At 40.6% G+C, this 13203-nt stretch overlaps 1 protein-coding gene across 2 annotated transcripts in view; it reads right to left on the bottom strand.

The window, feature by feature from the left end:
- LOC136436274 (POU domain, class 4, transcription factor 3-like) overlaps nt 1-12834 on the bottom strand; it is a 42823-nt gene extending 29989 nt beyond the window's left edge. For both annotated transcript variants that reach the window (XM_066430106.1, XM_066430107.1), the window contains exon 1: nt 12650-12834. In XM_066430106.1, the coding sequence (XP_066286203.1) occupies nt 12650-12736 (87 nt within the window). In that variant the 5' untranslated portion in view covers nt 12737-12834. The remainder of the gene's footprint in view (nt 1-12649) is intronic.
- Nucleotides 12835-13203: the final 369 nt, after the last annotated feature.

The following is a 13203-nucleotide window of genomic DNA, read 5'->3' as shown; positions in this document are numbered from 1 at the left end:
TGTGAGGCAAATTTTTCATATAATATGTCATATTTCTTGATATCCTTAACTATGTTTTGAAAAAAAAAACACATACTTAGCAATGCTTAATATGTGACTGGTTGACAGATGTGGTTTTGAAACCAGGTATATTTAAGGAAATCATACCAGACAACATACACCTTAGATTAAAGATACGATTTAGTTTGTGGTAAGTAATATTATGTACTTTTGGTACACCTGTCAGAATTCTTACAAATGTATTTTTGTCTTCTTTGCTTTAAAAGTGAAATTGTACTTTCTGAAACGTTTGAATATCTTGTTTTCGATTGAAAAACATTTTCGTTTCCCCGCCATCTAACAATTGTTATGGGAATGATTAGGAGAGAGTCAGAGGAATCCTTCAGCCCTGTAATCCGACACTTCAGATTCCACATATCAGCTAGTATATCCATAAATTCTGTAGAAATGGTTCGTCATGTCTTTTAATAATTCCGTTCACGTTCACCTCATCATGGAGTGTAACCAGTTCGATTTTTGTCATGAAAAATTAAGAGTATCAAATCTTTTCGGATAAGTTCTAAATCAAATCACGATGCTTATTAGCAGATACAAACCCATCTTAAGTACTGTTGTTGTCTATAATCCGTATGCGTCTCTCGGCTATTGGAACAAAAAGACAAAAGGAAAAGTTTGAACTGGATACGTGTTCATCTTAGGGCCTGGTCTTATTCATCGTGCGATCATCGTGCGATCGGAATGGTCGTGCATGTGTCATGCTAAATCCACCTGTCGTGTTACCAAAAGGTGTGTCTTAGATGCTTGTCGGCGATTGGTTCTGTCAAAACCTGCTGAAAAAAATTCCACAGCATCAAAATCGTACGAAGGCCTACGACGAAAAGCTGTCGCACTTACGATCATTTCGATCTTACTGTCATTTTGGTTCTTGTCGTCACTATGACCTGTCAATCAAATAGCCATCCCCTCTGGCGCCAGAAAATTCCAAATCTGTCCTTGACTGAACCGTGAAATACCCTGAGAAGGCGGCAGAAGTGAACATTGATGAAGCACCGTTTAGAGTTTGAAAAATTCATAAACGTGTCACTTTTCTCTGATCAAAATCCCATATCGTACTGGGCACCTGTCAATCAAGTACGGGTAGATTTAGCCTTTCTGGGCTGAGCATGAGTTTAATGGATAACAGGAAGACAAGGAAGTAAAAAAAAAATATCCTTTATCACTTTTCAGTTTATTTGCCTCAACAGTACACATCATCATCATCTCCTTCACCGCTTTTCAGTTCACACTGAGGCGGGCCGTCATATACATATACTTTACTTTACTATACTTTATACATTTACTTTTCAGGTCGAACTGGGCTTAAAAAACAATTGGCTTCAATGCACTAACACAACAAAGACCTCTCGAATATATGTAAGTATATTCATAGTTCGTCCAAGGCAGTTGAGCTGTTGTGTGCCCTAATGTTGCTAACTTTCACGGGAGGAGTTCAGGGTGGCTGGTGGACAGTGGAGCCGGTGTGGGCCAATTTTTTTATCATCTTTAAGCGATTGCAGGTTAGGAAGCTTGGGGGGATTCCCATCCGGACAACTTGGTTTTGTAATGTATGTTGGGGCTTAACCGCATACTGTGTGAGTATTATCAACCTGTCACCCTGGCCAGTACCTTTGTGTTGTCTGAAGTACCTGTCAAGCACCTCTAGTCTTTGTTCCAACGGGGAGAACTTGGATCAAGGGAAAGAAAAGGTTGTCTTTTTTTTCTTTCGATCGTGAAACTTTTTAAAGGCGTCCGTCTGACGCCACCGTACGTTCACATCGTCCGAGCCATCCATCCATCCATCAATCAAACAGTTAGCCTTCGCGCCACCATGAAATTCCGAATCTGTCCCGGACTGAACCATGAAATGGCCAGAGGCAGGACCTAGATGGAACTCTCTCCCCTCCTGCCCGGAACGCGCAGAGGTGTCAATCTGGCGGCCACCAAGCCGTTCCCGCGAACGGGCTGTGAAATTAGGAATGACTAATTCAGAGGGGGGACGCCAGCGGCTCGCATTTAATTTAGCTTCCATCTGAGATCGGCCATACACGGTTCGCACAATGGCTGGTAATGGACGAGTCGTGGCACAAATTACCGCAATTGGTGTAATAATGGTAGTTACGATTTAATGATGGATATACCCAGGGTAAGTGTACACTTGATTAAGCTATATATGATGATAGACGCTGAGAAGAAAGGTGGACCTTGAACTTGTACGTAACATCTGTTAGTATAGACAGTTACTAGTATTTGATTATCTGCCGCGCTACTCTTGCAAATCAGCAAAATTGCATAAAAGGCCTGGTCAAGCAATCTTCTTATCAAGCGAAATATGATGATAGACGCTAGCTAAGAAGATATGTAGACTTCAAATCTGTACGTGCATGTATATTGATCATCTGTTAGTGTATAACAGTAACTAGTACTTTAGTCTATGCATCTGCTGTGTTTTTCCTGGAAGTCAGCAAAAGTACATGTCTGCCAGGCTTAATGATATCTTTTTAAATTCATCTGTGCATTCTTTATTTAGCAATGTTGAATGAAAGCTGTTGTCTGACTGTCACGTTACCCTCCACAATACTGAAAAGGGCTGTAGTTCAGGGTCGTTGTCACAGCATGAGGTAATCACTCAGGATATTGTTGCATAAAACCGCCACTTTGATTTTTCTTTTCTGCATGCTAAAAATACTATGAAAGAAACAGAATTGATGTTCTTGCAAAACGTTTGTAAGATATACAACATGGTAAGAAGGGTAAAAACGCAACTACTTGTACTTGTATCGGGTTTGAATACCAGTATTAGTTCACGTATTTGTACCAAGTTATCATACATTAGGCTGAACTCAGCAAATATTGCCTTATCGATGCCGTATTGACCTACTTATTGCGAAATGTTTCATAGCTCTTCCTGGCTAATGTATCATACGGCAATGTACCATAGGGAGATATACGCATATTCTGTCATCGTGTGTGTACCATACATATACACAGACCTGACAATTCAACCTAACGGTTGCGAATAGGCTGTTTTAGAGAAATAAACACACAAGAGGTTGTTAAGTCATAGCGGGATATTATAGTTGCATTCAAGAATAACATTCGCCTCTACATGGTTTCTCTCCATTTCGGCCTTCCTACAGATTTTTCTAATGGTGCACGCATTCCTGGTAGTGGGACGAGTAGGCTCATGAAAGCGTGTGCCTTTGAGAAAAAAGCAGTAGAAACACAGCTAGAAAATGCTGCAAAAGACCATCAAAATTACCCCTATCGATTCATCTTCTAGGGGATTACCAGTGCACCACCACGCGTGCATCGGACAGGACCTATACCACAGCGGGGAATATCTCACCAGGCTCCGCGGGAGGTTTCAGCGGGAAAATCCAGGCGAAATCCGACCCTCTTTCATGGAGAACACGTGGAAATAGAAAAGAAATAGAGAAGGTCAAAAAGACAGGCGTGCGTGTGGTCCTAAGCTAGGAAAAGATGCCCAGAACATGGGCTGCATGATTTGAGGGATAAATTCTTATCCATTTTCTTGAAATACGATGAATTTGAACATATCGATAGAAGTCTGATAAAATCACACTGACATTCTTTCCTCCTGCAACCATTTTCCTTGTGCACCTTGAAATAAGCAGCATCACATTCGGCAACATATCAACAACATTAAAACATTGTTATCTCTGTATCAGATGATTTGAGAGAGAGGGAGAGAGTGAGTGAGAGAGAGAGAGAGAGAGAGAGAGAGAGAGAGAGAGAGAGAGAGAGAGAGAGAGAGGAGAGAGAGAGAGAGGGGTTTATTTCTAAATATGATTGCAAGTCTGCGAGTAGGAGTTATCACAGGAACACTGAACAGTAATTGTGGATTGACACCGGCCCTGTCCTTGGTGCTGAACGCTATCACAACAAGTGTTATGTAGCTGATATACCAACACCATGGAACATATAGTCATTGATATAGTCAAGCGCGGTGACAGTATTTGCCAGTCATGTAACGCAGAGATGTGTGTCAGGATTCGGAAACTAGCCGAGCCAGAAGAAAAGGATAAACCTACTAACGAAGGCTGAAGACAGATGAATAATATAACGCTAATTGCACGCTAAAGTGGTGGTGATACATGTTTAAACTGTACTACAAAGAAACCTTCCAGAAAGAAGACTACCAACTCAGATATATATCAGTCAACTCAATCTGAACAAGACTATAGTGTTACTCCGTACATGGATTTATAATAACTTGTTCCAGATACTGTCAATTCGCAAAAACATTCATATCATTCGTACAAATCGTAACCCTGAAAGAATTGAGACACTGATTTCCGTGATTCCGTTAGCCTTACATTTTTCGAGGTTTCCTTACGAATTCACAGAACGAAATGTGCGTACACGGGAGTCCGGGCGATCAGCCTGACCGGTGAACTGTTTGTGTTTATCAATAATCAGTCAAAAGTCAAGTGTCAACAATAACTAGACACTTTTTTAATCCCTTGACCAGCATGGTACCCCAGGTACAATGTGTTATCAGGTATGTACTGGAGTTGTTGTCCTGTATTTGAAATAGAATTCAACACGGTTTCTGTTGAATGTTTCGTCAACGTTATATCAGAATTTTTTTCCGTTGCATCGATCTTTTCCGGCACAACATGTACAAACTATAGACGGGATATAATCCTTATATACGTGAAGACGACCTTATATGCGATACGTTCTGTTGAAGTGCTGCCAAGCCCCAAATTCCCCGACAGAATCACACCAAGACGCTAACCCAGCGCGGGAATCGCGCGTATAAAACATTTACAAGAAGATTCCGCGGCCGACTCGCACATCTCTCTTCGTCAATGGTCAGAATCCTCCGTCCAAACAACCCCCTATCCGGGATAAGTCACTCTGTTACTTCCCAATCTACCCCGTGTACTCCCCATTGGGGCTGGGTTTGTCAACATTAACCCTACTTCTTTGAAGACCTTAAGCACTGTGGGGAGTTAATTAAGACTGTGTTTGATGAGTAGGCGTTCTTATTAAATAGTTATGAGCGAGCTTTGCGTGCCCGTGTCGGGAGAGCCGGGCGGAATGGGGAGGGTATTACGGGCGGGAGTACACCTCGCTACCCGCCGGATCTTTTCTCACGTTCCGGGGGAAAATTACCTTAGCCGGATACTTCAACTTCTATCGATCATTTTAAAGTTTGATGGAGAAGAAGCGTGTGTCTTACAGCTGGGTCTGTAGGGAAGCAGTCCTGAAGCTCAGACTGGTGCCCGGTAATAAACAATACTCCATGCGCTGGTGTTTTTTTTAAATCCATGAAACGAATTTGTCGTGGATGAAAGAACATTATTGAAGTTACACATTGGTCCTCGTTGTTGTGAAAGCTAGGATATGTTTTCCGTCTTGTCATGCATTTAATTTAGTTTGTCAACGAACGGTGTTTTATAATTCCGTGAAACGAATATGTCGCATGTGAAAGAACGTCATTGTTACACATTGGTCTTTTTTTGTGTGTGAAAAGTTAGATATGGCTCCCTTCTTGTCTTACATTTAATTTGATTTATCAACGAACGGAAAACTTCTACATTCTGCCATACATCCGAAAATACACACTGTAAGGCTTGTGGGGTAAGGACCAAATGTAGACCCGACTATAGCATCTCAATTCTAATGATTCCTTTGAATAATTAATTTCATATTCATTCATCATACTTAACCTATACGTATCATAATATGTATTTTGAAAAGGATCTTTGGAGAGAAACCGAACGAGACAGCTGAGATCAAGCCGCCAAAAAATATCTAAGTGAAACATCCACGATACAAGCATGTAGAAAAGACATAGATTACTGTTTATACATTGTGTCTATTCTTATCTTCGCTATACCTAATTCTAATGATAAGAGAGACTTTCACTCAGTCAATTGCAGTTTGACAGCTGTCGTTCTTAATCTCTTTTGACATTTTTCAGGTGAAATTACTCAGAATTTTCTTCTTGACTTACATGTACTTTGACCAGTAATTTACAGAGATGCCACCGTGATAAATTTCACTATTGTTTTGACTAAACAGATCTAGAACAACAACTTAAGGTTAGAATAGAAGCAGACGTGGCAGCAAAGACTGGACCAATGTTTACTTGTCAAATTTTTTCTCACTGTCAGTACTCCAAAAGAATCCGAAGAAGACATTTCTTCGTTTTTAAAACACAAATATGTGCATTTTGGAATAAGCATTTTCTTATTTGAATTACAATCTACTCTACAGCATATGTTTACTGCATCACGCCTTATACTAGTCACGAATGACTTGTCATTATTGAACACGAAGATATGTTTGACAAACTAAAGGTACAAGAAACGGTAGTGGATAGAGTAGTTTGAAATAATCAGCATTACATTCGGTATCTAAATGCTAAGAAAGTTAACAAAGATGGTGTTTTTATATCAGATAATTTGAGAGGGAATTGTTTCTTACTAAATGGAATCGCAAGTATGCGAATGTGAGTGATCAGAGGAACATGGTGCGGTTATCGTGATTCGACACCGGCCCTGTAAGACGTTCTTAACATTAAGATATGCCATATATAAGGTGCCAAACTGTCGTTTTTAAAAGCCAGAAATTTTTAAGTCGTCATAAAAACGACAGTTTGGCACCTTATGTGTGGCAAATCTGAATGTCAGAAACGTCTTATTTCAAACGGTAACGGAAGTTACAAAATGTGTACATTTGAATGAGAACGAGCGTATTGTGATTTGACATCAGTCCCGTCCTTGGTGCTGAAAGCTATCACAACAAGTGTTATTAGCTGATATTTATCATTACCTATTTGTTTGTTTGTTTGTTCGAATCTTTGTTTATTCATGAGAATCTCAAATCGTCCTGCAGGCTGCTTTTTAGTGAGGTCACGCGGGAAGAGGTAAGGTTCAGACAAACTATAACAAAGATACAGGTTACCTGATTGAAGTCGTAATGTATTCACAAACGGTTTAACAAAATAAACGCACAAGAAACATAGCCCCGGGAAAGGTTGGAGCAAATTTTGAGCAAAATCTTGAATGACTGCCTTTTTCCCCGGTCACGTCTGCCCCATTTACAGGAATCTTGTTTCACTGGGAGGATATGCAGGGTGTTCCAGAAGCAAAGATGGCGACGCCTCCGTACAGCGTTAGGCTTATCATGACACGAAATGAACAATTACTCGGCATTCTGGACACATGCACTGTGTTCTCCGCTCAGGGATTCGTGCACTACCATCTAAATGTGGACGTGTAGGTGTCATATTTACACAGAGATATCGCGAAAAGATGAAAATGAAACGGTCAAAATAATAACATCATGTCTCTTTTCTGTAACAAACCGTTTCTTTCTACATCTTGAGCTTAAAACGAAGAGACCTGTTCACTTATCATCAGATTGTACATGTGATCCTTATATGATTTTATCACCATGTAAGATTCAGTTTATTTTTGTCTGAAAATATGTAGAAAAAAATTCCAAAGCTGGGTAAACCGAGCCGTATATTCTTGTTGGGCAGAATGTAGAAAACACCATGGAACACAATGTAGGCGCTCTCTTAGATACCTCAATCTACCAGGTGAGAAATTGTAATTCTAACATTTCATTTTGACATTCTTACACCGAAATGTTATCTGTTATATCCAAAAAACATCGAACATCATTTCCGATCCCTATGTTCTCAGTGGTCCCTGTTCTTAAATATCCAGCAAGAAAAGGAAGCTTGTGCAAGCCTTAAGCTTTCGATTTGTATTTCAAACCTGAGCTTACAGATTGACAATGGTAGTGATAACATATGTGTAATCTACGTTGAATGTTTTGACTACAGAATGTTTCCCGACTAACACAACAACCAGCACCGAGCGATGTTGATAGATAGTTCGGGCTACAGGACGAATAAGCGGGGACTGGAGATGTTACTTTAAGCGAACGGTCGTCGCGCCTCCCGCTGTAGGGGGCAGGGTACGGGCAGCTCTGTCTCAGAATGAACTGTGTTTACGCGGGGCTACGGGTAATCAGCTTGGCTGGTGAATTGTTTGTATTTATTTATTTATCAATAGTCAGGGACAAAGTCAACTGCTAACAATAGCTTGACACCATTTAACCCTTGACCAGAATTGTACATCAGTTACAATGTGTGATCGGGAAAGCACAGGAGTTGTTGTCTTGTAGTTACAATAAAATTCATCACGGTTTCTGTTTGATATTTGGTCAACGTTGTATCAGAATTTCACCCGTTTCATACGATATCTTTTTCGACTGAACATTTGGAATCTATAATTAGGATAAACGGAATATCATCCTTATACACGTGAAGACGACCTTATACGATACGTTCTGTCGAAGTGCTGGCTTAGGGCACGCTCCAGGGAAGGGTCATGTCACTACCGCTGTATCATTTCTGTTTATGTAGGAGACTGAATGATTTATTTGACTCCTGTTCGCACTAAATAGGATTAAGAGCATGCATACTAAAACACAGATTGCTAATGCTGTATTTTGATGATCTATAACGACACAAAATAAACTTGTCATTTGTAAAAGACTATTGCCTGCCATTTTGGAGCAACATTTGCTTAAGCATGCGTATGGAAGGAAAGGATGGGCCAAAAAATAATGTTACTAAGAATAAGAGGATTCTGCGCTGTTATGAACATCTTATTTAATCTTATTTATACATAACCAAACACGGCAACACGGTCTGAAACTGTGACCAGTATTTTAAAAGAATTAACGCAAAGAAGGAGATCGAATCTGAACCGGAAATATTCCACAGTGTTAAACGTCCTCCTGTAATAGATATCTGTATATTTCAGCTTATATGAAGGGTATCCTCTGTTACAACCGACGAATAATATCCAATTGTTATTTGTAAACCGTAATATCAACGGAGAGAATTATGATGAATATCAGGTTTTGTGTGAAACAGGAATTACAAGTACTCCTGCGATCACCGTGGTCTAGTTCACACAATACGTGAGTGGTGGTGTAACACTGTAAGTAGTACATTAAAGATATGTCCACAGTCACCACTGTATCTTAAGGGTGTAACAACGTCTATCTGTTTATGATACAGATAATAAATATCAGGCGATAGTCTTTTTGTTTATTTCAGCTTTATTACAGCAAGGTGCATGTAAAGGACAGTGGGAAACAGGAGATATCCTTTGCATATACTAGTCCAAAATAAAACAACTACAGAAACCACGGGCTTTGTGTTTCAGTGCAGTAGTATGTAGCGTAGAGGGTCAAATCTCCCAAACATGTTTTGAACTCCGCTTCTTGATAACGATTGACTGACTGTTTGCGTAATGACTAACTAGAAGCCCCTTATCTTGTTGTCATCTGTGTTGTTTGTATGTGACAAAGTCGGTTTGTATGTACCGTCTATTCAGCTGTAGATCCATGTTACTATCGCTAGCGCTAGTAATACATACCATGGCATTACAAATTCATCAACCAATGGGGATAAAGTACCTTTTCAAATCCTTCCTTTTATCATGGTAAGATAATGAGTTTTTTAACAAAGATGTTTGGTAGTAGTGATGTTTGAGAAATATTGCGATTAAGATAAACTGGCAGGCGTAAGTATGACTGGTAGAGTTTGTGTCGGGCCAATTTTCGATTCGATCCTAGTTGCTGCAGTATTCGTTTTAGATACGAGACTTTTTGTGACAAAAATGGAAATAAATTCAAATAATTGTGACTAATTTGGACACGATAATTTAACCATGACATCTGTGGTACAGTGACACCCACTGACTGTGTTCTGGCAAAATGTACCAAGCGTGTATTATCTTTGTCTGGCAAGAACTACGCTATCCCCGCCCAATGTTTCCGGGATAAAAAAATAAAAAAAACCGGACGGACTGGATTTGCAACAAACCCTGAAACTTAGTAAAGAATTGGAAACCCTTGTCAACCCTTTTCTTAATTGTAAGAAAAAGATGCCACTGGTTGCTATAATGATGTTGTGTGTTGCGTATATCACAGCATGTTGTAGAATGGTCTGACTTTGGGTGTGTAAGAGTTAGTATGAGCTAGACTTGGGTGGTCACTCCGTGTTTAAAGGTCAGTTTTGTTTGAAGGTACGGAGACATGGAAAATGAAGAGTGAAGAATGTAAAGTAGCCGATGGGGGAAATGCAAGAACGAATTAGGGAACGAAGGTTGTGTATGGTAAGATTACTTGATAACGGATATCAAGGAAGCTTATTGACACAATAAAAATTACTGCATCTTTCGTATGGTCAATTACAAACTACAAAATAGAAATACAAAATAAATCAAGGAGACAATAGCAAAAGTGAATCTGTAATATCTTTTTACAGTCAGGTGAAGCTAGTCGTGTGTTTCTGTTATTCTAATAACCAAGCAATCTTTTGTGGATCTACCTATTTTTATATTGTGAGAATTGTCACATTTGAAGATATATTCCAATCTGCTTATGTCATTGATCGCGTCTGTTGAAAGACAAAGGCTGCGGATAGACTGAATGCGAGAGACAGACGGAGGGACTGCTGGCTGAAAGGATGAAATGACAGGTCGTTTAAGAGATGGATAATAAGATAAATGGACGTTACAAAGAGTGAGAAAAAGAGTAGGCAGTTAGATGCTGGATTGAATTGCTGATTGACATAGATTTTCCCGTGTTCTTTTCGTGGTCAACTGCTTTCAGGTGAATGCCGAGATTAGCTGAAGGACAAAAGAAATAAAGAAGCGTAATTGAAGAAAAGGACGGAAGTTCAGGATGGGTGATAAAATGACAGATGGTCATTTTTCTACAACGCGTTTGCGGTTAATAATTGCGGCTTTTCAAGTTCGTGGTACGGTTAATTAGCAGGCAACAGACGTGAACTTGACAACATCAATGTCATGATAACATAATAAGGGTGTCCTTTGAGGCGGGATTTACCTAGAACAAAGCGAAACTTTTCTGTACACCTGTCACAGTTCTGTGTGTGAGGCCAGAGTTGCGTAGCCTTCATCAGGCCTTCCTACGGGGGTACGGATGGTAGAATTCGGCAAAAAAGGAAATATTGGCCAGTAGAGTCAGTCCACGGTAAGGTTAACAATTCCCCCTCGCCTACAAATGAAACCCTATGGAGGCCAAACTTCCCTGGCAACTATTCTCCCTTATATCCGGCGTAGTTAGTCTGGTAGAGACTAAGAGTTGCGTGTGTGAGTAAGAAAAGATAGTGAAACTGAAAGTGAAATGCGGACAGGACGCGACATAAGGCACAGAGACAGCCGCCACTCGGTAAACGGCCAAACAGGTCCAGCATCCGGCCGCGTGCGGTAATTTACTGAACAATGCGTTAGATAAGGGTAATCAAGCGGATGGTATAGAATATGATAGTTGAACTACATGGAGGTTTATCTATAGGCGGTAGGCCAAGGTCGTTGAATCGCCCGTGCTGAACTGCCCGGGTTGTTGTCAGTGTTTGAAAGGGGAGAAGCTGTTTGCCAACATTTCTCACTCACATGTGTGGTAAATGGCGACTCCATTCATAAGTCGTTTCCAGTAAAATTGCCTTTATTTCTTGAGACAGTGTGACTTATGTTACCTACTTGGCGTACTATGAATGTTTTCCCGGAAAATAGGAGGCTTGTGAGGAATTTGTTTTCCGGAATTCTGGCTTTTCTGGACGCTCTATTTTTCTATTTTTTCTCTCCGTATGATTTTCTGCATGTCCCGCGAATGCAACACTCCGACAGACAACGGAGTAGCTTTGTGGCCGTACTGTTCAGCAGAAGGTACCCGCTGATGACTGTCTCTTTAGTACCTCAGTAGTTCATGTAGATGTTTTGTTATCTCAGGTTGTCATCAAGAGTGAACATACATGGGTCTTCATCGCGTTAAAGCCGGAGGACGATCAGAAAAGTTTCTAGTATATTCTTACTACAAAGAGGAAGCAGCAAAAGTGCATACACTTCTGTCTGTAACAATACCCGGCCTATCAATCCTTACGTTTCGTTACTTACTTTTGTCCTATTTTGTTTTATAGTTATAGTTACAAAGACTGTGAGCAAGGGAGGGCCAAGCTCGTACTCTTGTCTGTAATAACAGGGCATGTGGAGTAAGCATAGAAAAAACACAAAGGCCCCGGGATCGCATCTAAACATAATATGTACAATGTAATTACATATTGCCACCATAATCCTATTCTATGACTCCTATATCTCTGCGGTTCATAGAAAAGGACCGATCTTGTTCTTTTCTCTGTAATAGCAGGGCAGTCGGAGTATTCACAGAAATTGCAAAGCAAATGTATAGTCTTCGCTATTTCTATTCGTGTCTTCTGAAAGTTTCTTCTATTTTCAACAGTGCACTTCAGCTAACTATGTTTTATTTAGTTGACAGCAAGACTGTACAGATGTTAAGTGAGAAAATGCGAATAAACCCAGACAATCATCAGAAAAACGCCAAGTCGCCCGGGCTGACATCTGAACCATTTCCCTGCCCGGGGTACTTATCGGCCTTCCGTTTCCCGACCCACACATCAATTATCCAAACGATCTCTGCACTCCCCCTGTCAGCCCGCTCGTAAACAGGCCCTGAAAAATGAATGAAAGCCGGAGAGACTGGAGAGAGAGAAGTAAGCACTCACTTTTAGCACGCCGTTATCCCAGAACGCCTCCACACCGAGCTGGCGTCTGCCCAGAGAACTGTCCGGTCCGTCCAGTCGTGAAGCCATGAGGAGGGAGACAAAACAGACGACACTTTGCGTACGAATCGACCGTTAACGTTGGGTTCGCTCGCTGCAACTCGCGGCTAGGCGACACCTCTGACTTGTACAGCGGCCGGGGTGCAAGTAGCAAACGCTTAACAAAAGATGCCCCAAGGCTAGAAGTTTGAAAAATTCATGTGGCGCGTAATTCCGCGCGCGATTGATATGTAGGATGGATGTTGTTGTCAATACCTCGTTAAGCCCGCAACCGGAGCTGATTGGAAAACTGGAGAGATCACGGCAGCTTAGGGCTGAATGTTACAGATATCTTTGGCAACGTTTTCACTGAGTTGTATTAAAAAGGAAACTACTTAATGTTTACTAAGGTTAAGCTGTTTTATTTCCTTTAGTCAGAGCAAGGTAATACTATGCATTTAATGATACGCAAAGTGGCATATTGGTTTAAAGTGGGCTATGTCTGTAATTGTATATTT

Source organism: Branchiostoma lanceolatum, chromosome 6 (genome assembly GCF_035083965.1).
Source record: "Branchiostoma lanceolatum isolate klBraLanc5 chromosome 6, klBraLanc5.hap2, whole genome shotgun sequence".
NCBI classification, from domain to species: Eukaryota; Metazoa; Chordata; class Leptocardii; order Amphioxiformes; family Branchiostomatidae; genus Branchiostoma; species Branchiostoma lanceolatum.
The sequence above is the reverse complement of the archived record's forward strand: the minus strand, read 5'-3'. Positions and strand labels throughout refer to the sequence as shown.